The sequence below is a fragment of the Aquarana catesbeiana genome, linkage group LG06, assembly GCF_042186555.1.
Source record: "Aquarana catesbeiana isolate 2022-GZ linkage group LG06, ASM4218655v1, whole genome shotgun sequence".
NCBI classification, from domain to species: domain Eukaryota; kingdom Metazoa; phylum Chordata; class Amphibia; order Anura; family Ranidae; genus Aquarana; species Aquarana catesbeiana.
The window spans coordinates 403,680,378-403,707,567 of NC_133329.1; the positions used below are offsets into that span (position 1 = coordinate 403,680,378).

The following is a 27,190-nucleotide window of genomic DNA, read 5'->3' on the forward strand; positions in this document are numbered from 1 at the left end:
GCTGATTAGACATGTGCAGGATGAAAAAATTCGTTTAGTTTAGTTTAGTTTCGATTCGTTATTTAACTAAATTCGTTTAGTTAAATTCGTTGCATTCGTTACATTCGTTTTCAGAATTCGTTTCGTTTCGTATTCGAATTCGAAAAAATTCGACCGTATTCGAAAAAATTCGACCGTATTCGAAAAAAACTATCATATTTGAAAAAATTCTACCACATTTGAAAAAAAACTATCAAATTCGAAAAAATTCTACCACATTCGAAAAAAAACTATCAAATTCGAAAAAATTCTACCACATTCGAAAAAAAACTATCAAATTCGAAAAAATTCTGCCACATTCGAAAAAAAACTATCAAATTCGAAAAAATTCTACCACATTCGAAAAAACTGTCAAATTCGAAAAAATTCTACCACATTCGAAAAAAACTATCAAATTCGAAAATATTCTACCACATTCGAAAAAAACTGTCAAATTCGAAAAAATTCTACCACATTCGAAAAAAACATTAACTGAATTTGAAAAAATAAACTATATATAACCATTTTGCAAAATTTGAAATTCGTATAGAATAAAATTGAATTCCAATAGAAAAGATTAGGATAGAATAGAAAATATAAAAGAATAGCATAGAAAAACAATAGAACAGAATAGAAAAAAATATAATATATTCTATTCTAATCTTTTCTATTCGAATTCGAATTCATTCTGTACTAAATTCCAATTTCGGAAGATGGTTATATATATATTATATATTTTTTTCTATTCTGTTCCATTATTTTTCTATGCTATTCTTTTCTATTCTATTCTAAACTTTTCTATTCGAATTTGAATTAATTCCATGCGAAATTCGAATTTCGGAAGATGGCTTCTAAAATTAGATTTTCGTATAGAGTGAATTCGAATTTGAATAGAAAAGATTAGAATAGAAAATAATAGAAATCGAATAGACTAGAAAAACAATAGAACAGAAGAGAATAAAATATAATATATATATTATATTTTTTTCTATTCTGTTTCATTGTTTTTCTAGGCTATTCTTTTTTATTCTATTCTAAACTTTTCTATTCAAACTTGAATTCATTCTATACGAAATTCGAATTTCGGAAGATGGCTTCTGAAATTCGAATTTCGTATAGAATGAATTTGAATTTGAATAGAAAATAATAGTAAAGAATAGACTGGATTTCTAAGGCCTCCCGTTACTCTAACTACCCTATCAAATCAGCGATGACACACATATTCATAGAATGAATATATATATATATATATATATATATATATATATATATATATATATATATATATATATATATAATTTTTTTATTTTCTTCTATTCTGTTCTATTGTTTTTCTAGTCTTCTTTTCTATTATCTTCTGTTCTAATCTTTTCTATTCAAATTCGAATTCATTCTATACGAAATTCAAACTTCAGAAGCCATGTTCCGAAATTCGAATTTGAATTGAAAAGACTATTATAGAATATAAAATAATAGAAAAAAAAAGCATTAAAAAAATAGAAAAGAATAAAAAAATTATATATATATATATATATATATATATATATATATATTCATTCTATTGCTTTATTATTTTATATTCTATCTTATTGGTTTTTTTAGAAAAACTTTTTCTATTTTTTTCGAATTCGATTCGAATTTGTTTTCGAATTCGATTCGAATTTGTCTTCAATTCGAATATGTTTTCGAATTCGATTCGAATATGTTTTCGAATTCGTTAGTTTTTTTTCGGATTCGTTTAAATTCTTTACTTTTCTAATTCGGAAATTCGAATGCATCCGAATTTCCGAATAATGAAAAATTCGTCCGAATTTTGATTCGGAACGAAACGAATTGCACATGTCTAGAGCTGATGGATTTCCATTTGCAGTGTAGTAGAGCCACCAATGAGTATAGGTGTGTCATCGCTGATTTGATAGGGTAGTTAGAGTAACGGGAGGCCTTAGAAATCCAGTCCAGGCCTATTCGAAATAAGTAGGCTAGATTATGCATATAACTCAACACACAGCCATTAATGTCTAAACTGCTGGCAACAAAAGAGAGTACACCCCTAAGTGAAAATGTCCAAATTGGGCCCAAATATTTTGTTGTGGCCACCATTATTTTCAGCAATGCCTTAACCCTCTTGGGCATGGAGTTCACCAGAGCTTCACAGGTTGCCACTGGAGTCCTCTTCCACTCCTCCATGACAACATCATGGAGTTGGTGGATGTAAGAGGCCTTGTGCTTCTCCACCTTCAGGATGCCCCACAGATGCTCAATAGGGTTTATGTCTGAAGACATGCTTGGCCAGTCCATCAGCTTTACCCTCAGCTTCTTTAGCAAGGCAGTGGTCATCTTGGAGGTGTGTTTGGGGTCGTTATCATGTTGGAATACTGCCATGCGGGCCAATCTCTGAAGGGAGGGGATCATGCTCTGCTTCAGTATGTCACAGTACATGTTGGAATTCATGGTTCCCTCAATGAACTGTAGCTCCCCAGTGCCGGCAGCGCTCATGCAGCCCCAGACCATGACACTCCCACCACCATGCTTGACTGTAGACAAGACACACTTGTCTTTGTACTCCTCACCTGGTTGCCGCCACTCATGCTTAACACCATCAGAACCAAATAAGTTTATCTTGGTCTCATCAGACCACAGGACATGGTTCCAGTAATCAATGTCCTTAGTCTGCTTGTCTTCAGCAAACTGCGGGCTTCTTGTGCATCATCTTTACAAGAGGCTTTCTTCTGGGACGACAGCCATGCAGACCAATTTGATGCAGTGTGCGGCTTATGGTCTGAGCACTGACAGGCTGACCCCCCCCCCCCCCCACCCCTTCAACCTCTGCAGCAATGCTGGCAGCACTCATACATCAATTTTCCAAAGACAACCTCTGGATATGATGCTGAGCATGTGCACTCAACCTCTTTGGTGGACCATGGCGAGGCCTGTTCTGAGTGGAACCTGTCCTGTTAAACCACTGTTTGGTCTTGGCCACCGTGCTGCAGCTCAGTTTCAGGGTCTTGGCAATCTTCTTATAGCCTAGGCCATCTTTATGTAGAGCAACAATTCTTTTTATCAGATCCTCAGAGAGTTCTTTGCCATGAGGTGCCATTTTGAACTTCCAGTGACCGGTATGAGAGAGTGAGAGCGATAACACCAAATTTAACACACCTGCTCCCCATTCACACCTGACATTTTGTAACACTTAGGAGTCACATGACCCCGGGGAGGGAAAATGGCTAATTGGGCCCAATTTGGACATTTTCACTTAGGAGTGTACTCAGTTTTGTTGCCAGCGGTTTAGACATTAATGGTTGTGTGTTGAGTTATTTTGAGGGGACAGCAAATTTACACTGTTATACAAGCTGTACACTCACTACTTTACATTGTAGCAAAGTGTCATTTCTTCAGTGTTGTCACATGAAAAGATAGAATAAAATATTTACAAAAACGTGAGGGGTGTACTCACTTTTGTGAGATACTGTACGTGGGACGATTTGGTCCTTTGCAGAGCCTCGCCAAGAGCTTACCCGCTTTGTTATCGTATTTAGTGTGGCATCCATATGTGCTCGTTTGGTCAGCTCTAGGGTGTCTGCTCATGTGGCAAAAGCACGCTTGTCTGCCTGCCAGTCATAGTTACATAGTTGGTGAGGTCGAAAAAAGACACAAGTCCATCAAGTCCAACCTCTATGTGTGATTATATGTCAGTATTACATTGTATATCCCTGTTTGTTGCGGTCGTTCAGGTGCATTCAGCTTTATTCTCAGGGGAATATAAGGCAGAAAGGGCACATTGAGCAATATTGAGATGGGAAATTGCTTCCCTGTAGCTAGCTAGGGTATGTTTTTTATAGGAGGCAGCATAAGATATAATCCTGCCCTGGAGATAAGCCTTGCCTGTCTCCAAGTAGAGGTTGGGGATGTCCAGGGGCGTAACTACCACCATAGCGACCCGTGCGGGCGCTATGGGGCCCGCAGCCAAGTGGGGCCCAGTGAGGATGAGAGCACCGCCGGCACAGTCTCCCAGCCAGGGGAAGAGAGAGGAGAGGAAGAGGCAAGCTGTGACCTGTGCCCAATACAGTGTTGCCTGTGCCCAATACAGCCTGGTCTGCCTGTGCCCCATACAGCCTCACCTGTGCAGAGGAAGAGGCAAGCCACCCGGATCAGCAGAGAGCTGAATTGCCCGATGTAAGAGCTTTCATTAGAACTTCCAGTGTTCCCGGGGCTCACATCACATAGCTCCACCTCTTGGCCCGGCACCTTTGATAGACAGAACGCCAATCCAATGCAGGACGTGTGACGTCATCAAAGGCGCTGGGCCATGAGGTGGGGCTATGTGACGATGAGCCCCGGAAAGGCGGGAAATTCAAATGAAAGCTATTACAGCGGGCAATCCCGCTCTCTGCTGATCTGGGTGGCTTGCCTCTTCCTCTGCACAGGTGAGGCTGTATGGGGCACAGGCAGACCAGGCTGTATTGGGCACAGGCAATGCTGTATTGGGCACAGATCACGCTGCATTGGGCACAGGTCACGCTGTATGGGGCACAGGTCACGCTGTATAGGGCACAGGTCACGCTGCATTGGGCACAGGTCACGCTGCATGGGGCACAGGCCACGCTGCATGGGGCACAGGTCACGCTGCATTGGGCACAGGTCACGCTGCATGGGGCACCGGTCACGTTGCATTGGGCACAGGTCACGCTGCATGGGGCACAGGCCACGCTGCATGGGGCACAGGTCACGCTGCATTGGGCACAGGTCACGCTGTATGGAGCACAGGTCATGCTGTATGGGGCACAGGTCACGCTGCATTGGGCACAGGTCACGCTGCATTGGGCACAGGTCACGCTGTATGGGGCACAGGTCACGCTGTATTTGGCACAGGTCACGCTGCATTGTGCGCAGGTCACTCTGAATTGGGCACAGGTCACGATATGTGTGGCACAGGTCACGCTGCATTGACACTAGGGCAGCTGTGGGGGGGATGTTTGCAGGGGGGCCCCATCCAACATTTTGCTATGGGGCCCTGCTATTTCTAGTTACGCCCCTGGGGTTGTCCCCATGGTTCAAGTTGGTGGATATATCTGGGTATATTTGTTGTATATCTATATCTATGTCTATATCATCTGTATCTATCTGATCTTATAGCCAGCCACATTCTCTAATTATTATCAGCCCCAGATTCTGAAGTGTATGTACAGTCAGGACTCCTTCTTCCTTTCCGTCTCTCCATCTATTGTAGAGAATAATTCTTTGTGTGATCTATAATATCCATCCTTGTCACATGGTGTCCAATCCTCAGACTTTACTGTAAATCACGGAATGCCTCGTTTGTCTAATGAAAGCTTCGGAAAATAATTGACTGCCGGAGTCTATCAGCTCTTGGAGTTAAATAAGCCGGCGCTGATTAAAATACATGTATTCACACATTCCTTTTGTTATGCAGATTTCTATTAAAATCATTCCGCGCTGCCAGTGGGTTCTCTCTGCAGGCTGATATTCCGCCAAGAAAAAAAAAAGTAGAAAAAAGCGTAGTTTGTAATTGAGTGTAAAGCGAGCGTCTTTTGTGAGAGCGGTTGACTTTTGTTTAGTAATTTGCTGTATCTGGTTCATCAATTTCAAGAGTATCCGGCATTTGAAATTATTGATTTGCTCAGATCTCGTTCAGTCTCTCCACAGCTAATTAACTGTCGGCCTCGTTTGGAAAGTTTTTTTTTTTTTTTTTTTGCGTTCAGCTGCTTCCCGGTGACACTCACCAACCAGACTCTGTGGACTTTTTTTTTTTTTTTTTGTTTCCAACAGATGCCTGCCAAATTACTGCGAACACGGAGGAGCGTGCTCACAGACTTGGAGCGCCTTCCACTGCGACTGCGGGGACACCGGCTACGCCGACGCCACATGCCATAGCTGTAAGTACGCTTTTGTTCCCTGTCTCTCTTAATAAAGGTGTATTTTAACTTTTTTTGTTTTAATTTCTTTTAATTTTTTTGAGCCAAAGCTGGTAATGAAAAAATTGGCCGCCGCCATCATCCATCTGTTATTTTGCAGGAAAGAGGGCCACGTGGGGAAAGATTAGCGGATAAACTGTGACTAGGACAAACTTGGCAAACTCCACGGCCAAACGCTAGATCATGCATTGCTAATCCAGAGGACTAACTAAAAAAGAATCAACTCCCGAGGTTTTCATTCAGACTCTGTAGAGAATGAACTGATAAACTGACTGATGATCGATAGGGGATGGCGTTACTAAAAGCTATAGATGTTGTTTTAATGAAACGCGTAGCCATGCATCTAACTAAAACTAAACTTTTTAAAAGCTGGACCCTGGGTATGACAATTAAAAAAAAATCTGACCTCCAGCCTCCCCTTCAGTCTTGCATACTTGTACTGGCTCCTCTTCTGGATTGAAATGGCTTACTCTGATCTCACTGCACACTGTGAGCTTCTCACGATGTGCATCAGACGTCAGATAGAGCCTGCTACATTTCCTTACTGGAGGAAATCCACCATCATTTACTGTAGCTCTTTCCTCCCCAGCCTGACTGTCTCTGGCTCGTCATCACATGTGGGTGTTATCTGAGGTGGTCTGCATGCAAATACAGTCTGCCTGTAGGCAAGTGCAAGGCAAGTGCAGTCTACGTTCTCCACTGCAGGTGGCTTTCTTCTGCAGTGGCTCTGCAGTTGGAGACTAAGTCAAGAAGAAAATAGTTCCGCTACTGGGTCACTGGGGAAGCATCCAATTGGCAGGGGGCGTGTCCTATGCCTACATACATTTGTTAATAGGTGTCCCTCATTCCCATCTCAAAATGTTGGGAGGTGTGGAGTATATAATGGAATGCATGAATGCATGTATAAACCAACCTGTGGCGATGGTAAGGCAGATAATGAGGCCAGGGAGGAGTATGTACAAGACTGCAGGTATGGGAAAAGGGATATCAAAAAAGCAATCCCTAGAAGAAAATTGAAAATGTGAAAAAGTGTGAATATTAGAAACATAGCCAGGCACATTGGAGTACTTGGTGTGAAAGGTACCTGTGAAGGATCAGTAGCTTGCAGCAGCAAAATGAGCTGTCCCATGTAAAGTAAAACAGTGAAATAAAAAAATAAACATAAAAATATAAAAAATAAAAAATGCCAGCCATGTGTGCTCTCCGATTGATATCCCTGCAGGGGCTCCAACTGGCTCCGCCCCCAACGCCATGTATGAGGTGGCAGGACATGCTGGCGCTGGAACGCCAACCGCCAAATGGGGGGGGGGGGTGCACATGTGTGGGCTACCCCCAGCCATCCCATACTAGACTCTGGTCCGGCCGCACCTGGAGTATACCGTCCAGTTCTGGGCACCAGTCCTCAGGAAGGATGTACTGGAAATGAAGCGAGTACAAAGAAGGGCAACAAAGCTAATAAAGGGTCTGGAGGATCTTAGTTATGAGGAAAGGTTGTGAGCACTGAACTTATTCTCTCTGGAGAAGAGACGCTTGAGAGGGGATATGATTTCAATTTACAAATACCGGACTGGTGACCCCTCAATAGGGATAAAACTTTTTTGCAGAAGAGAGTTTAACAAGACTTGTGGCCACTCATTAAAATTAGAAGAAAAGAGGTTTAACCTTAAACTACGTAGAGGGTTTTTTACTGTAAGAGAGGCAAGGATTTGGAATTCCCTTCCACAGGCGGTGGTCTCAGCGGGGAGCATCGATAGTTTCAAAAAACGATTAGATAATCACCTGAACGATTGCAACATACAGGGATATACAATGTAATACTGACACATAATCACACACAAAGGTTGGACTTGATGGACTCTTTTTTCAACCTCACCTACTATGTAACTATGTAATGTATTTGGAGTTCCAATTATTCCAACTCACTGAATTATTTTCCAATTTTCCAGCTCTCTACGAACAATCGTGTGAGGCCTACAAGCACAAGGGTTACCCGTCCGACTACTACTACATCGACTCGGATGGCAGCGGGCCTCTCGGCCCCGTTCGCGTCTACTGCAATCTAACCGGTAAGCCATGCCGCCCCCTTAATTCATATTTAATGCCGTCCTTAAATATTTCACCGCCGTTCCCCCTTCTAGAGCGGATTAGCAGAGACATCAAGCCGTTCCGAGCGGCGGGAGCCCAATTTTCTCCGGCTCGGTGTGAGCAACGCGGTCTGCCTTCAACCTTCTAATGGAGTCTGCTGCTTCAAATTTTAACCACCGTCACCTGCGCCCGAGATTAGCCGGAGCAAGAATGGCCTTCCTCTTTGAAAGGAGCTGTTGTGATGAACGCGGCGGGCAGATGATATGGCAGCTGGTGTCCACCATTAAAGACCAGCAGAGACCATTTGAAGCCGTGCAGCAGGAGTCACCGGAGCGGACAGCTGATTGCAAATTGCTCGCACATAATATACAGTTTAATTTCTGAGCGTGCCGAAAAGTCTCTTATTTTAGTGGTTCTCGCTGTGTGAGCCGTACATGTGCCCGCTCCTGCTCATTTGCAGCTTCCAGCTTTGTGTTTTGTGGAGCTATTTAAAGAGAATTTCTGCCTTTAGAAAGCTACTGAATACCATATGAACTGGCCTCCCAGCTGCCGACTGATGGGGTGTGCAGCCTCAAACTACTGCTGAATAAACCCCTTCCTGCCCAGCCCCAGCGCCCCTATAACCCCTTCATGACCAGGATCAAAACAGCGGAACCTCACCCTGAAGGGAAAACTACACTTTATGCCCTCCTCCCTTCTTTTTCTGTAACTTTTTCTTTTTGGTGGGGGGGCAGCTACCTGGTTTTGACAGGTACCCACTCCCGGTGGTATCGCCTAGGTGATTTCATCAGAAGCTCTCCCGCCTCCCTGTCTGGAACACATCAAAGCTCAGATAGCAAGGATAACTTGCCACACATTTGCAGCTGTGTTGAATTGTAGGTCTGTTAACCAGTGGCGGCTGGTGGGTTCTTCCTTTGGGGGGGTGGCAAACAAACCCCACCCCCAAAGCCCCCCCCAGGTGGCAAGGCACTAAAGCAGCACCCACTCACCCCCCCCTTGACAGCACTCCGCCAGCCACCTACCCGCTCATGTGTCGGGGCTGTGGTGTCCTCTCCTCCTCTCCTGGAGTGAAGGCAGTGGCCGCGACAGCTCCTGTGTCCACTTCTCCAGCTTCCTCTGCCTTGTGTCTCCTCTTCCGCCAAAGCGCTAGGCATCCAGTAGGATCGCCTGACGCTTTGGCCAATCGGGAAACAGGTCTCACAGACCTGCCTCCTGACTGACGGTGAGGAAATTTAGTGTGAAAATAGTGGAAATTCATTTGCTATGGTCACACAACTGGGAGGGCTCGGAGCGCAATGCTCTGTGCTCCGAGGACACCCTTTTTTGAACCCTTTTAGAGCCTCTAGCTCTAATCTGGTGCTTCAAATAAACCCCCCCCCCCCCCGCATGGATAGGGGAGGCAGCGCCCGTGCGCCCTCTATGGACCGGCCGCCACTGCAAATTTTCACTGGCAAGTTGTACACTTGCAGAGCACTTGAAGCTCTAGTTGACACTTTCCAAAATTTGTAGCAAATTTGCGTGGCAGGTCTCTAACAAGAGCAAAGTTTCAGTGGTAAGTCTACAGCAAGAGCTCTGCAAGTCTACAACATGAAAATTCTGCCACAGTGCCCCTCTGTGGTGGGATGACTATCGCACAACGTAACTGAACCAGAACTTGCAGCAGACTTGCAGAATGTTTGCAAAGAAAGTTGATCTGGAGTCATGCAATGCGGACTTGCTGCAGGTGGGCAACAACCTTGTAAAGCCCAGCAAGACTGGCAATAGCTTAGCAAGTCCTTTTCAAACTTGCAGCACAATTGCTTGCTAGCTGGGAGGTCCCAGCAGGCTGCAGGACCATTAGCAAGCTCGCACATGTGCAGTGAGAAGCCGGCTGTGAAGCCATAAGGAATGCACAAGGAATAAACTAGTTTCATGAGTGTCAGTGTTAGTGTATCAGTTGGCGTGTAAATTAGTGGTTGAGTAAATGGTACAATAAATATTATTCAAGGGTGGTTACGGATTCCCTCTATCTATTGCGGCTATGTATTAACTTGTCTATTCCCATAGTTAGCTAGTCTATTAAAACTCTGATCACATGTTACTGTTGATATCACAATAATACAAGGTTAGCTATGAAACCAAGCACACTGCTTAATAAAACAAACTCTTATTTGTTTCCCAAGAAAATAGGAAACCGCTAACATGACAATACTATAGAGAATTATACAGAGTATATGACAAAATAACATCAAAGGTACTTATTACTCGAGATATTGTTTCGTTGGCTGGGCTCAGTATGGCAAAACAGAGATAGCCATGAGGCTCAGAACCATCAGGCAAGAGCCATGAGCGAAAAGGGATGAATTCCCTCCTGTGTGCAGATTTTACACATTCATTCAAACCCATTCGTATCGACCCCCACTAGCCTCCTGTCCAATGAGATTATACCAAGAGGTAGTCCTTTTAATATATTATATTACTGTCTGTCCTGCTATTCTTGGCCTTTAGGGGCAGCATTGTCCATGTCTATGTATCCTGGTTAATCTTCAATGCCTTTGATCTTGTGTAGCAGGACATTCATCAATCATCTTGTCAGCTTTGGTCCTTTTCAAGTTTGCTTTCAGCATAGCATTATAACAACAGATGGTCCAGAGCCAAGTTGTCCAGCCTCGATGGAGGCCTGATATGCTACAAAGCTTTGATGTGCAACCTGTTACATTCCAGACCGTCCCCACGGAAGTAAAGGCTTGGTTGTATCAACCAGAAAGAAACTCCAGAAATACGATATTAAATTATGTTGCCTTCCAACAGTGGCAATGGCAGTTAGTGTTAGTGACAGTTAGTTGATGGCAAACCCTCCCCCCCCAAAAAAAAAAACGAAATCAGGGCTTGATTTAGTTATTTTTTATTTTTATTGTTTTATGTTAAGGTTTAGGAGTATGTCTATGTGAACGTTTTACCATTCTTCCAGATGCGCATTTGTGAGGTCAGACACTAATGTTGGACGAGAAGGTCTGGCTCGCAGTCTCCGCTCAAATTCATCCCAAAGGTGTTCTATCGGGTTGAGGTCAGGACTCTGTGCAGGCCAGTCAAGTTTCTCAACCCCAAACTCGCTCATCCATATCTTTATGGACCTTGCTTTGTGTCCAAATCATTTAGTGGATGGGAGATTATGGTGTGGGGTTGTTTTCCAGGGGTTGGGCTTGGCCCCTTAGTTTCAGTGAAGGGAACTCTTAAGGAATCAGCATACCAAGACATTTTGGACAATTTCATACTCCCAACTTTATGGGAACAGTTTGGGGATGGCCCCTTCCTGTTCCAACATGACGGCACACCAGTGCACAAAGCAATATCACCATAATCTCCCATCCACTAAATGATTTGGACACAAAGCAAGGTCCAAAAAAGACATGGATGAGCGAGTTTGGGGTGGAGGAACTTGACTGGCCTGCATAGAGTCCTGACCTCAACCCAATAGAACACCTTTGGGATGAATTAGAGTGGAGACTGCAAGCCAGGCCTTCTCGTCCACATCAGTGCCTGACCTCACAAATGCGCTTCTGGAAGAATGGTCAAACATTCCCATTGACAAACTCTTAAACCTTGTGGACGGCCTTCCCAGAAGAGTTGAAGCTGTTATAGCTGCAAAGGGTGGGCCAACTCAATATTGAACCCTACGGACTAAGACTGGGATGCCATTAAAGTTCATATGCGTGTAAAGGCAGGTGTCCCAATACTTTTGGTAATATAGTGTATGTTGGAGTTGCCGGCTGCTACTTTTGCTTTATGGTGGTCCAATTGGTGCCCAATGTTATGTGTCTTTAGGATAAGGCAGAGTCATCTGGTTTATTGAATATCGAGACACTTTATTTCACCAGTAATAAAGTGAAACTAATGCCCTGTACACACGACCGGTTTTGCCGTCGGAATAAACTCTGAAGGTTTTTCTGACGGAATTCCAATGGAATTCCACTCCAGCTGTCTTGCATACACACGGTCACAATTCTGACCGCCAAGAACGTGGTGATGTACAACACGTACGACGGGACAACACGTACAACGTCTCGTACTTGCTTCAGAGCATGCGTCATTTTTGGTACGTCGGAACAGCATACAGACGAGCGGTTTTCCCGATAGGAATTTGTTCCGCCAGAAAAATATAGAACATGTTCTCTATCTAAGCCCATCTGAATTTTCGACATAAAAAGTCTGATGGGGCATACACACGGTCGGAATATACGATGAAAAGCTCCCATCTGACTTTTTCTGTCGGAAATTCCGCTCGTGTGTACGCGGCTTAAGTGTTTGGATATTCATTAAACCAGATGACTCCAACCTATCCTTAAACACATGACAACCAGAGCCTCTGCTGATGGGACCACCAATGAGCTTTTCTACCCTTCACTTTACCTAGAGGTGAATGAGTTTGGTTAAATGGAGGATGTGGGAATGGGGGGCACACATAAACATTTTAAAAGTCTACTTATCCTTTAACACAAAAGCAGTTAGTTAATTTTTTCGAGTCTTATTTACCACATCTCTCATTTTGTTCAGTGGGTCATCCCGCTTACGAAATGCCCAGGTGGCCACGTAAGCATTCACTGTTTGCTTTGTTGACTGCTGAAGAGTTGCATCAAGCTGTAGCTCCTTTGCTCAGCTAATTTCAAAGTTTTATGAGCCCAAGCTGATAGTTTGCAGAGCTATCAATGGTTGGAACACACACAGCAAAACAGGATACGGGCCAACGCATCACCTGGTACATGACACCAGAGAGACACACATGCCGAATAAACTACGGGAATAACTGGAGGCAGTGGAATTTAAAATTAAGCAAATAATCTGCAGAAGATACAGGTCAGGAGTAGGTGAACATCCTAAATCATGTTGAAGTGTTCTAACGCTTAAAGTGACAGCATTATAGCAAAAGCATGTATGAGTGTATGAGACATTTGCCGGGGGGGCTAGCAACATAGTATATGTGTCTGCACTTTATTAACTTTGATTTACACAGTACTGCTTGGTTGCTCCTCAGAGATCTATATAGTGATTGTTTTGGATATGTGGCTTGCCAGTCTACCATGATCAATAGCAATAGGTGGTGTTCTGCATTTCGTAGATTTCTATAAGGACTTTTGGTATGCAGGATTTTCGGCAAAGTGATATATTTAGACTTTGACAAATTTCGGACAGGTGGTGACTGAGCCCCACGTGTCTGCAGAAAGATCAAAATGATCAGATGATAAAAGCATCCCATAATATACAGTACTTGGGGTCAGGAAATGATGTTTCATAAATCACAAGCCTGATCGATGACACGTTACAAATCACTTTGGGAATTAAGGATTTGGATTAGCCTTGCCCTGATCAAAGATAGCAGATGGCACTCATATGGCTGCTGATCAACATAAGTATGAAACAAACATTTAATGATAAAGTAAACAAGAATTCCAGGTATGGCAATTTTTATATAGTTACGTTGGTCTAGCTTGGACCAATATAACTACAGTATTTTTTTTTAGATATTGGCTGGAGAGAGCACAATAGTTCCTGCAAACAGGAAGTGCAAAGACTTGGATTAAATAGGAAGATCATGTTAAGAGCAAAGAGTTCAAGGGTTTCCAAGAAAAAAGTAGGTACAAGGCAAGATTATCCAAAGTTTCAGACAGAATGCTGTCCAACATCTCAGGTGGCTCAGCAAGAAGAGACTCCACCAGACATAGGAGAGGTTGCAGGTCCTGACAATAGTGTTGGTGGAACCTGTTCTGTACCTCTTTGATAGCCACAAAGGAAGCGCTCACCAGACGGTAAATTCTTGGATGTGTATGAAGGAGCACCTGGTACAAAATTTCATCTCACTTGAAGGGCTTTTTGGAACGTTTAATGGTTAAAAACATTAAATACAGTCAACGTATTTAAGGGAAAAAAGCCTCACCCTACTTCAGAGCTTGAGCAGTCAATCACAGCTAGCATCTCCTGATGGCGCTAATGGCAGCCTTTAGTGCTGTCAGGAGACGTTAGACTTCATCAAGCCTTACCACAAATCCCCTAGTTCATTTTGTTGTGATTCCTCCAAAATGCGTTGGCTGTCTCTGACGCTTTTAACCATTAAATGTTCCAAAAAGTCCTTCAAGTGGGATGGGCCTTTGTACCTCATGCTCCTCCATACACATCCAAGAATTTACAGTCATAGACTGAGTACTGATCCTTGACCAAGCTGACCTGGCTGTGTTGAAATATAGGAATGAGCGGCGATGTACAATTTACAAACCGTTTGATGGGTATTAACACGATCATATATAAACTGGCTGTTTTCTTGGAATTGAGATTTCAGTAATATGAAATATGGATGATCAAAGACATTGAATGAACTGGAACATTCCATATGTTCACCGATGTTTGAGCTTATCTAATTCCACCCGTCAGAGATGTAATTCTTTGAAAGGAAGGAATGAGATTCCTGTAATTGGTAGGTAAGGTGAGCAGATTGCGGAATGTCAGAACTGTAAACTTGCTCATTCTATAGAACGTGTTATGACAAGTAACCAGCCCGACACTTCTTCACACATACACACAACCACAATCTCTAGATAACTGCTTGTCCAATTAGTACTGTAGCTGACAAACTGAGGCGGCAATGAAGAAACTATTAGAAAAAAAAAGAGAAAAGGTGTGAATTTAATACTTCTCCGTATACTTTTCTCATTAGATAACGAATGTTTATAAAAAAAAAAAACAGTTTGAATAATAATACAATATTATATTAATATTATTATACATGATTTATATAGCGCCAACAGTTTACACAGCGCTTTACAATATAGAGGGGGGACAGCACAATTACAGTACAGTTCAATACAGAAAGGACAGGAGGGCCCGGCTCGTAGAACTTACATTCTAAAGGGAGGGGGTAGTGGTACAAAAGGTAATAGTTGCAGGGGATGATTTGATGGGGGTGGCTCGGGGACAGCTGTTAGGTGGGTGTGGGATAGGCTTCCCTGAATAAGTGAGTTTTCAGGGGTCTCCTAAAGGTGGACAGGTTAGGAGCTGATCGGATATACCTGGGCAGGAAGTTACGGGGGATGGGAGAGGCTCTGGAGAAGTCCTGATGGCGAGCATGAGAGGAGTTAACAAGGGAGCTAGAGAGCAGGAGGTCCTGGGAGGAGCGGAGGGGGCGATTAGGGCGATATCTGCAGATGAGGCTGGTGATATAGCTGGGGGCAATGTTGTGGATGGCCTTGTATGTTGTGGTTAGCATTCTGAATTTTATACAGTGGGGGAGGGGAAGCCAGTGAATGGATTGGCAGAGAGGGGCAGCAGTCACGGATCAGTTAGTGAGGTGTATTAGTTTAGCAGCAGCATTCATAATAAATTGAAGTGGGGATAGCCTGCTTAAGGGTAGGCCATTAAGGAGAGAGTTGCAGTTGTCAAGGCGGGAAATAATCAAGGAGTGAATAAGTTGCTTTGTGGTGTTATTAGTCAGGAAGGGTCGATTTCTGGAGATGTTGCGGAGGTTAAGGATCTGGGTGTCAACGGCGTAGATGTGGTATTGGAAGCCATGGGAGGTTATCAGCTGGCTCAGGGAAGAGGTATAGAGCGAGAATAGGAGGGGCCCAAGGACGGAGCCTTGGGGTAGCCCAACAGAGAGAGGAAGAGGAGCGGAGGAGATGGAGTTGTAAGTGACACTGAAAGTGTGCTAAGATGGGTAGGAGGAGAACCAGGATAAAGCAGAATCACAGAGGCCAAGGGAGTGTAGTTCGCTGAGGAGGAGCAGGTGGTCAACTGTGTTGAAGGCAGCAGAGAGGTCTAAGAGTATGAGTATGCAGTAATGGCCATTGGTTTTAGCAGTTAGTAGGTCATTGGTGAGTTTTAGTAGGGAAGTTTCAGTGGAATGTTGTGAACAGAAGCCGGACTGTAGGGGTTTGAGAAAGTTGTTGTCTGTGAGGTAGCGACTCATTCAGTCATGGACAAGGCGTTCGATGAGCTTGGAGGCAAACGGGAGAAGGGAGATAGGTCTTAAGTTATTCAAACAGGTGGGGTCTAGTGAGGGTTTTTTAAGTATGGGGGTAACCAGTGCATGTTTGAGCGGGGAAGGAAAGGTGCCGGAGGAGAGGGAGAGGTTGAAGATGTGGGTTAGGGAGTTTAGGATAGAGTGGGAAGGTGGTCGCAGTAATTGCGAGGGGACAGGGTCCAGGGGACAGGTGGTGAGGTGGGCCATGAAGAGGAATTTATCAACTTCATCGGTGGTAACTGGGCAGAAGGAGGAGAGTATTGAGTGTGGTGTTGGACAATACTTAAAACAACCCTTTCCTTTGCTAGTGGTTACAGACACCATTGCCAATATGAACTATTTAGCCACAACTCATCAGTACCTATTCAGGGTTTAACAACCAGTCTTGAATATTTGCCATCTACTAGTTATTCTTTGGCACTGCAGCTTAGGTTCAGCTGTGCACACCTGAACTAGTTTAAAATGAGGCCAAAACTTCAAGCTTGTGATTTGTCACGTACCTATAGAAACTTAATTTATGAGGGTTGTCTCTCTTGTATTTCCAACCCAAGCACCCCTGGAAGTGTATCAGACAGTGCCAAGGGACTGGAGGAACATGAGTGCCAGTAAATATTGATGGTAGAACCTCAGATTGGGAAAGTAAGTCTGGTAAATCCAGCAGAGCATATGGCCACAAAGATCAGTTAAGGATTTGACAGCAGCACAGGGGAAACCAGCAGCGGTTAATAGGGAACTCTGGTTGGGCTGCAGTTTCAAGAGGACACAAGGATGGAATCCACATGTGAACCTTGTAGGCAGGCAACAGGAATACACATAGATGACTGTAGCATTCCATGAAGTGCAATCAGAGACAGTAGCGAAGTCACAGAGGAAGCTAGGGTCAGTCTGTTAGCTTTATCCATATTTATGCAGATATACACTACTCTATTATCTGACCTGTGTTGTTTGCCTATGCTACTTGCAACATAGAAAGTCTACTAAACTCCATTTCCTGGTAAACAAAAATTCTGATATAAACAGGGCCAAGGATAAATCCAAGGAAAAAACCAAGCTTACTTACCGACCAGCCCACAGACAACTGAATCAACCTGTCTAACAGTATGCGTTAATAACAGGGGTTTAGTCTGCACACATTTGCAAATGCATGCGTAAGCTACAGAGAATCGCTACAGAGAATCGCCAAGGCACCCTGGTATCTGTAATTCCTATCACTAACTGATGAGTGACTCCACAGTGGAAGCACATGCATTCTGATGGATAGGTGGAGGGCAGGTGGAGTGAAAGGGAGCCCACCCCTTCTTAAAGGTGCAGGAGCACACTGAACACCCAGCATATAGATCAATGGCTGCGAAGGTGTCAGTGCATTGCCTGACCAATATACAGTTATACAAAAAGAGCCACTGCCCCCACCTATAACTGGCCATTGCAATAAGCAGCATTGGAGGGCAACATAAGATATAAACAAGGCCAAGAATAAATCCAAGGAGTCACTCATCAGTTAGTGATAGGAACTACAGATATCAGGGTGCCTTGGAGGGGCTCTGTAACTTACACATTTGCAAATGTGTGCAGACTAAACCCCTGTTTTTAACGCATACTGTTAGACAGGTTGATTCGGTTGTCTGTGGGCTGGTCAGTAAGTAAGCTTGGTTTTTTCCTTGGAGTTTCCAAGGGGAGATGGGGGCTAAGTTGTTAACTTTTTACGAAAAAGTTAAAATCTGAATTAGTCTGCTTCAACTGCACATTTTGTGGGGAAAAAATAGCATTTTAAGCAGCTAATAAAGCAGATTTTGAAGGTATTGTTATGCTTTGGGAAGATGGAAATGTACACACTTACATACAGTAAGTATATTTCCATAAGTAAAAAACACATAAACAGGGGATAACTTAAAGTGATATTAAAGGCAATTTTTTTAAATAAAAAAATTTTTTTAAAAATGATACTTACCTGGTCTGTGCAACGATGTTGCAAAGAAAGCTTATTTTCCTTCTCTTCTGGCAGTCCCCCACCAGCGCTCCTTCCTTCTTTAGATGCCCCTTGTAGCAAACCAGGTGCTAAGGAGGCATCCATGGGTCCTGTTCTGAGTTGTGAATGTTCACAGACCACCTTCTTCTTCCTCTTCTTCTTCATCTGTCTTCTTCCTTCTTCATCTTCCTTCTTCTTCCTTGTTTTTCCTTCCTCTTTCTTGGGTCCCGTGCTGGGTTGTGAACATTAAGAGACATTCTACTTCTTCCTCTTCCTCTTCTTTCGTCTTCTTCCTTCTTCGACCTTCTTCTTCTTGCTTTTTCCTGCTTACTATTCCTTCTACTTTATTATTCTCCCTTCCTTTTTCTTCTTCTGATTCTTTCTTCTTCTTTCTACTTTGGGTGCCGTGCTGGGTTGTGAACATTAAGAGACAATCTGCTTCTTCCTCTTCTTTCGTCTTCTCCCTTCTTCGACCTTCTTCTTCTTCTTTTTCTTCTTCTTCTTCCTTCTACTTTCTTCTTTTTCTTCTTTCTTCTTCCTTCCTCATCTTCCTTCTTCTTTCTTCTCCTTCTTTGTCATAGTACCAACAGTTTGCACAGCACTTTACAATATAAAGGTAAACTGTACAGTTAAAGTACAATTAGATACAGGAGGGTTAGGAGGGCCCTGCTTATAAGAGCTTGCAATCTAATAAGGTGGGGTGCGTGGTACTGTATAAAAGATAATAGCTGTGAGTGATGAGCTGATGGAACAATTAAAATGGGAGGAGATGGCGAGGAGACTAGAGGACAGGAGCTCTTGGGAGGAGCATAGAGGGCCTGGAGAAGTCCTGGGGGAGACCATGGGAGATGGCAAGGGGGCTAGAGAGCAGGAGGTCTTGGGAGGAGCATAGAGGCTTTGGAGAAGTCCTGGGGAAGACCATAGAAGGAGACAGATTATGAGGGGGCTAGAGAGCTGGAGGTCTTGGAAGGAGTAGAGTGGGTCTGGAGAAGTCCTGTAGGAGACCATGGGAGATGGAAAGGGGGCTAGAGAGCAGGACATCTTGGGAACAGCATAAAGGCTGTGGAGAAGTCATGGGGAAGACCATAGAAGGAGACTGATTATGAGGGGGCTAGATAGCAGCAGGTCTTGAGAGGAGCAGAGAAGCTCTGGAAAGGTTCTGGGTAGACCATAGGAGGAGGTGACAAAACAGCTAGAGAGCAGGGGGTATTAGGAGGAATGGAGAGGCTCTGTAAGAGTCATGGGGGAGACAATAGGAGGATATGACGATGTGGGATAGACTTGCCTGAAGAGATCATTTTTTAGGGATTGCCTAAAGACTGACAGAGTGGGAGTGAATGGCGAGGGAGCTACAGTGCAGGAGGTCTGGGGAAGAGCATAGAGGTTCTGTAGAAGTCCTGGGGAGATCATGGGAAGAAATGACGTGGGGGCTAGAGAGCAGGAGGTCTTGGGAAGTGCACAGAAGCTCAGGAAAAGTCTTGAAAAGACTATGGGAGGTGGTGATCAAACAGCTAGAGAGCAGGGGGTCTTGGGAGAAGTGGAGTGGCTCTAGAGAAGTCTTGAAGAGACTATGGGAGGAGGTAAGGAAACAGCTAGAGAGCAGGGGGTCTTGGGAGGAGTGGAGAGGCTCCAGAGAAGTCTTGAAGAGACTATAGGAGGAGGCAAGGAAACAGCTAGAGAGCAGGGGGTCTTGGGAGGAGTGGAGAGGCTATGGAAAAGGGGGTGGGGGGATGGGAGGAGATTACAATGACACTAGAGAGAAGGAGGTCTTGGGAAGATGAGAGAAGATTGGTAATGTACTGTAGCTCATACTGTAACCAGTTCATTATGGGAAGAAGGAAAATCTAAATGAAGGAAACGAGTTTGGTACTTGGTTTTCAGTCATAAAACTGTCTCCAAAGACTGAGTACCAACAGCATCTTCTGCTAAATTGGACAATGAACTAAAAGCAGCAAGTCATAAAGGGGTAGTATTTGCCCAGAATTAAAAGCATTGTCACCTTTGCATTTGAAAGCAGTTTAAGCGGCTCTTAAAAATGTTCTTTTCCAAGATGAATTTAACTTTGCATGGGTGGACGGAGCAATGAATTCTGTAATATTTACTGCTCTGCTCCATTTTTTTTTCCTCCAAGGCTTTGCTGGAGAACTGTAGAATGGAACGCTTAGAAGAGTGATAAAATAATATCACTCCAGCTTAATGGCAGCAAATGATATTAAAGCACAAGAGATAATGAGGAGAAGAAGGTTATACTACTTTATATGTTCCATAAATCCACAGCACTCCCTCAATAGCTTTTCATTCTCTGCCACTGGGAATCCATTAATTGTTGGGCTGCCAAATGCAAATGCGCAGGAGGGTAGAGGAATTTGATGAAGGTATAACATATAGATTTTTTGTTAAGTGAAACTCTTGTGTTTTCTTTCCTAATAGAAAAGGGAGCTGGGTTATAAACTGCTTTGGTCCAATATCACAAAACAAGAGTCTTGTTATTGCAGCTCAATGGCTCTGGCTAGGCAGCTTTTATGTAAATTTTGGTTATTTTATTTGCTGTGGTAGTTATGACTATTGCTGTTATGATATTTGTGTACCTTCTACAATACAATTTGGTGTGACAGTACAAGGCCCTGCCACTGTGAAAATATAGGGGAAAATGACGCAGGATTCACATTAAGGCCTAATGCAAAGTTCCAGATTATCGTTTCTGAGAAGAGAAAGCTTTGTTTTGGGCTTTCTCTGGATTCTGTAAAGCTAGATTGAGGCCTGGAGATTGATGTTTCTAAAGTGTCTTGGGTGTCCAGATTTTAATGGATACCAACAGCCTGTGTGCAGTGTTGGTATATACTTAAGCCTGAGAATAGCTCAGACTGCTCCCATATTGGAGACAGGAGGTCTCACCCAGGGGTCAGAGGAGCCCCAGCCAGGAGTCAAGAGACAGAAGGTCTCAACCAGAGGTCACAGGTGCTCCAGCCAGGAGTCAAGAGACAGAAGGTCTCAACCAGAGGTCACAGGTGCCCCAGCCAGGGGTCAAGAGACAGAAGGTCTCAACCAGAGGTCACAGGTGCCCCAGCCAGGAGTCAAGAGACAAGAGATCTCAACCAGAGGTCAGAGGTGCCACATGAGCATAATCCCCCTTACACAACAATGGTTACAGCACAGTGAGCATAACTTATTGCTCCATCAAAAAATAATACAGCAACTTCAGGCTTCTCTGCCCTTTTTAATTACACAACGCAGTAGAAACGGGCACGTGTCTGTGTTTGGGTTTGATATGACTTCCACTTATACAAAACATGGGATACTAAAGAGGTGCAACCACATGTTAACCCCTTATACATTCACAGCAAACTTTTGCTTAAAAAAGGGATTCTTAGTTTACATTGCAATACCTGTTTAAGCTGGCCAACTGCGTCAAAGTGATCCCTCTCCTGGCCAATTGCACCAAAGTGATACCTCTCTTGCCAACTGCATCAAAGTGATCCCTCTGTGGCAAAATGCATCAAAGTAATCCCTCCCTGGCCAAATGCATCAAAGTAATCCCTCCCTGGCCAACTGCATCAAAGTGATCTCTCTCTGGCCCACTGTATCAAAGTCATTCCTCTCTGGCCAACTGTGTCAAATTGATCCTTCTCTGGTCAAATACGTCAGAAGGTTCCCTCTCTGGCCAATTGCGCCAAAGTGTTCCTTCTCTTGCCAACTGTGTCAAAGGGATGCCTCTCTGGCCAACTGCATCAAACTCATCCCTCTCTGGCCAACTGTGTCAAAATGATCCTTTTCTAGTCGACTGCGTCCAAATTATCCCTCTCTGGCCAAATGCATCAAAGTAATCCCTCCCTGGCCAACTGCATCAAAGTGATCTCTCTCTGGCCCACTGTATCAAAGTCATTCCTCTCTGGCCAACTGTGTCAAATTAATCCTTCTCTGGTCAAATACGTCAGAAGGTTCCCTCTCTGGCCAATTGCGCCAAAGTGTTCCTTCTCTTGACAACTGTGTCAAAGGGATGCCTCTCTGGCCAACTGCATCCAACTCATCCCTCTCTGGCCAACTGTGTCAAAATGATCCTTCTCTAGTCGACTGCGTCCAAATTATCCCTCTCTGGCCAAATGCATCAAAGTGATCCCTCTCTTGCCAACTGTGTCAAAATGATTCCTCTCTAGACAACTGTGCCCGCTTTTCAACCATCCCTGTTGTCAGTCCAGGTGTATTAGAGGGCTACAACCTATTCTTAGATTAATTTTTAGGGCCTATACTATTCTTTGTGCATAGAGGGTCCACTATGACCATTAGATGTGTATACAGAGTAGACAGAACTGTTAACAACATCACATTTGGTCTCCACCACACTAACTAAACATCGCTGGGACTGTCTAAGATAGAAGATGTTATCAATAATGCATCAAATGTTTTGGATTGTGAAAGAAAACTGGAGACACAGACATATGCAAGAAAACTCCATTACTGTCCTACTGAGAAGGGTACCAAGAATCTGAGCACAACAAAGCACCCATGCTATAAATACACAGCCATACCTGAGATAGTATTGGAAAAATCCTTTGTGCTTCCGCTTGTATAACAGACAAGATCCTGATTTCCCTACCTTTTGTAGATCAAACAGTTCAGGAAAAGTCAGAATCACAAAGGCAGGAGAAGCTTTATGTTACTTTTCTCTTTTATGATAACAAAGCCCTTTGATGTTGTTGGGTCAACAGTTCCATTTCTAGCAGACTCCGGTCTACGTCCTCTGACCCTCATCTACAGGACCAGGGAATGGGATTTCATGTTTCTGTTCAAATTAACTTTGTAACAACATACAGAAGATATATATCTTCTGTATGCAAAGATATATATATATATATATATATATACACACACACACAGTCAGATCCATAAATATTGGGACATCGACACAATTCTAATCTTTTTGGCTCTATACACCACCACAATGGATTTGAAATGAAACGAACAAGATGTGCTTTAACTGCAGACTTTCAGCTTTAATTTGAGGGTATTTACATCCAAATCAGGTGAACGGTGTAGGAATTACAACAGTTTGTATAGGTGCCTCCCACTTTTTAAGGGACCAAAAGTAATGGCACAGATTAACAATCATCCATCAAACTTTCACTTTTTAATACTTGGTTGCAAATCCTTTGCAGTCAATTACAGGCTGAAGTCTGAAATGCATAGACATCACCAGACGCTGGGTTTCATCCCTGGTGATGCTCTGCCAGGCTTCTACTGCAACTGTCTTCAGTTCCTGCTTGTTCTTGGGGCATTTTCCCTTCAATTTTGTCTTCAGCAAGTGAAATGCATGCTCAGTCAGATTCAGGTCAGGTGATTGACTTGGCCATTGCATAACATTCCACTTCTTTCCCTTAAAAAACTCTTTGGTTGCTTTTGCAGTATGCTTCGGGTAATTGTCCATCTGCACTGTGAAGCGCCGTCCAATGAGTTCTGAAGCATTTTGCTGAATATGAGCAGATAATATTGCCCAAACACTTCAGAATTCATTCTGCTGCTTTTGTCAGCAGTCACATCATCAATAAATACAAGAGAACCAGTTCCATTGGCAGCCATACATGCCCACGCCATGACACTACCACCACCATGCTTCACTGATGAGGTGGTATGCTTTAGATCATGAGCAGTTCCTTTCCTTCTCCATACTCTTCTCTTCCCATCACTCTGGTACAAGTTGATCTTGGTCTCATCTGTCCATAGGATGTTGTTCCAGAACTGTGAAGGTTTTTTTGGATGTTGTTTGGCAAACTCTAATCTGGCCTTCCTGTTTTTGAGGCTCACCAATGGTTTACATCTTGTGGTGAACCCTCTGTATTCACTCTGGTGAAGTCTTCTCTTGATTGTTGACTTTGACACACATACACCTACCTCCTGGAGAGTGTTCTTGATCTGGCCAACTGTTGTGAAGGGTGTTTTCCACACCAGGGAAAGAATTCTTTCGTCATCCACCACAGTTATTTTCCGTGGTCTTCTGGGTCTTTTGGTGTTGTTTTGTTTTTTCAGCCTAATGATGGCTTGCTTCACTGATAGTGACAGCTCTTTGGATCTCATATTAAGAGTTGACAGCAACAGATTCCAAATGCAAATAGCACACTTGAAATGAACTCTGGACCTTTTATCTGCTCCTTGTAAATGGGATAATGAGGGAATAACACACACCTGGCCATGGAACAGCTGAGCAGCCAATTGTCCCATTACTTTTGGTCCCTTAAAAAGTGGGAGGCACATATACAAACTGTTTGTAATTCCTACACCGTTCACCTGATTTGGATGTAAATACCCTCAAATTAAAGCTGAAAGTCTGCAGTTAAAGCACATCTTGTTCATTTCATTTCAAATCCTTTGTGGTGGTGTATAGAGCCAAAAAGATTAGAATTGTGTTGATGTCCCAATATTTATGGACCTGAATGTAGTTTTGGGCAGGGGTAAAGAAATGCTGTAAAGTTAGAATGCTTTCAAAAAAAATGTTTTTCATTTGTAATTTTTAGCAATTCACAAATTGCAAAATGCAAAAATCTAAATAAAATCAATATTTGGTTTGACTACCCTTTGGCTTCAAACCAGCATTAGTTCTTAAACTTGCACACTTTGTACACTTGCACAAAGTCAGGAATTTTGTAGGATTAGAGTCAGGTATATTATTAACCAATTATACCTAGCAGGTGCTAATGGTCATCAATTTTATATGTAGGTTGGAAACACAGCCATTAACTGAAACAGAAACAGCTGTGTAGGAGGCTTAAAACTGGGTGAGGAACAGCCAAACTCTGCTACTAAGGTGAGGTTGTGGAAGACAGTTTGCTGTCACAGGTCATACACCATGACAAGACTGCGCACAGCAACAAGACACAAGATAATTATATTGCATCAGCAAGGTCTCTCCCAGGCAAAGATTTTGAAGCAGACTGGGGATTCAGGATGTGCTGTTCAAGCTCTTTTGAAAAAGCCTAAAGAAACGTGCAATGTTGAGGAGCGTAGATGCAGTGGTCGGCATAGGAAACTAATGCAGCAAATGAAAGATACATCATGCTTACTTCCCTTCCACATCGAAAGATGTCCAGCAGTGCCATCAGCACATAACTGGTGGAAACCAATGGGACCCAGGTACACCTATCTACTGTCCAAAGAAATCTTTCCAGAAGTGGTCTTCATGGAAGAATTGCGGCCAAAAAGCCATACCTCCGACGTGGAAACAAGGCTAAGTGACTCTACTATGCAGGAAAAGATAGGAACTGAGCTGCAGAAAAATGGCAGCAGGTACTCCGGACTGGACTGATGAGTCAGAACGTGAAATATTTGGCTGCAGCATGAGGCAGTTTGTTGGAGGAAGGGCTGGAGAGCGATACAATAATGAGTGTCGGCAGCCAACAGTGAAGCATGGTTGTGATTCCTTGCAAGTTTGTGGCTGCATTTCTGCAAATGGAGTTGGAGATTTGGTCAGGATCAATGGTGTCTTCAATGCTGAGAAATACAAGCAGATACTTCTCCATCATGCCATACCATCAGGGAGGTGTGTGATTGGCCCCAAATTTATTCTGCAGCAGGACAACCACCCCAAACATATAGCCAATGTCATTAAGAACTATCTTCAGTGTAAAGAAGAACAAGGAGTCCTGGAAGTGATGGTTTAGCCCCCACAAATTCCAGTATATACTTTATACCAGTGGTCCCCAACCTTTTTGGCACTTGGATGCGTCGCTGTGGAAGAAAATTGTGCCAAGGCCCTGGTGGGTTATGCGTCTTTTTGCGGGCAATTTGTCGGGGAAATGGCTGGTGTTGGCGCTTCAATCATCACGACACCATGGTTGATATGGTGTCAGGATGATGGAAGCCCGTTATTTATATTATTACATTGCAATATAAGATTAAATAGTTGAACTCACCTTAATGCAAAATCTGCCACCAGATGCAGCTTGTCACTTGCCACATCGCCTGCCACCAGATGCAACTTGCCACTTACCACGTTGCCTGCCACCAGATGTGGTTTGTCACTTGCCACCATAACCTGCCACCAGATGCAGCTTGTCACTTGCCACATCGCCTGCCACCAGATGCAACTTGCCACTTACCACGTTGCCTGCCACCAGATGTGGTTTGTCACTTGCCACCATCACCTGCCACCAGATGCAGCTTGTCACTTGCCACTTCGCCTGTCACCAGATGCAGATTGTCACTGCAGTGGTGGCAGCACAGGCAGGCCTGAAGAACACAGAGGCAGGCCTGGAGTGGTGGGTTCCAGAAGAGAGAGAACAGCGGTGATGTGGGGAGGGCAGTGATATTTGATCACATCTCTCTGCTAGCCCGCCTCACCTCCAACAGTGTACCGGCCCCGCTGTGATGGCAGAATAGCTGTAAAGTTTGCGGGCGGTGAGAGAGGATGTCATCTCCCTGCTCGCTCGCCACCGCACCTCAGACAGTGCGCCAGGTACTGGGCCGAAGCCCAGGGGTTGAGGACCCCCGCCGTTTACTATAGTTTGTAGACGCCTTTAACTTTAAAGCAAACCAATCAATAAACACCTATTGGGATTTTTTTACCAAAGACATGTAGCAGAATACATTTTGTCCTAAATTTATGAACAAATCAGATTTTTACATTTTTTTTATTGGATATTTCTTATGCCGCGTACACACGACCGGACTTTCCGTCAGAATAGACTCCGACGGTCTTTCCGACGGAGTTCCGCTGAAACGGACTTGCCTACACACGATCACACCAAAGTCCGATCGTTTAGAACGTGATGACGTGCGACCAGACTAGAAAAAGGAAGTTCAATAGCCAGTAGCCAATAGCTGCCCTTGCGTCGTTTTTGGTCCGTCGGAATAGCATACGGACGAACGGTTTTCCCGATAGGAACTGATTCCGTCGGAAAGATTTGAAACATGTTCTATTTCTAGGTCCTTCAGAATTTTAGAAAGAAAAAGTCAGATGAAGCCCACACACGATCGGAATGTCCGAGGAATCATTCCGTCAGACCTTTTCTGCTGGAAAGTCCGGTCGTGTGTACGCGGCATTATAGCAGAAAGAAAAATATTGTTTTTTTTTTGTTTGTTTTTTTTAAATGTTCGATCTTTTTTGGTTTATATAATTAAACAAAAAAAAAAAAAAACAGTGGTGATCAAATACCACCAAAAGAAAGCTCTATTTGTGTGAAAAAAATTATATAAATTTCATTTGAGTACAGT

General features: G+C 43.6%; 1 protein-coding gene across 2 annotated transcripts in view; it reads left to right on the forward strand.

Annotated features, from left to right (window-relative positions):
- Nucleotides 1-27,190, forward strand: part of LOC141147244 (contactin-associated protein-like 5) — a 514,695-nt gene that overhangs the window by 324,340 nt on the left and 163,165 nt on the right. For both annotated transcript variants that reach the window (XM_073634437.1, XM_073634436.1), the window contains exons 11-12: nucleotides 5,806-5,912; nucleotides 7,898-8,017. In XM_073634437.1, coding sequence (XP_073490538.1) covers nucleotides 5,806-5,912; nucleotides 7,898-8,017 — 227 coding nt within the window. The remainder of the gene's footprint in view (nucleotides 1-5,805; nucleotides 5,913-7,897; nucleotides 8,018-27,190) is intronic.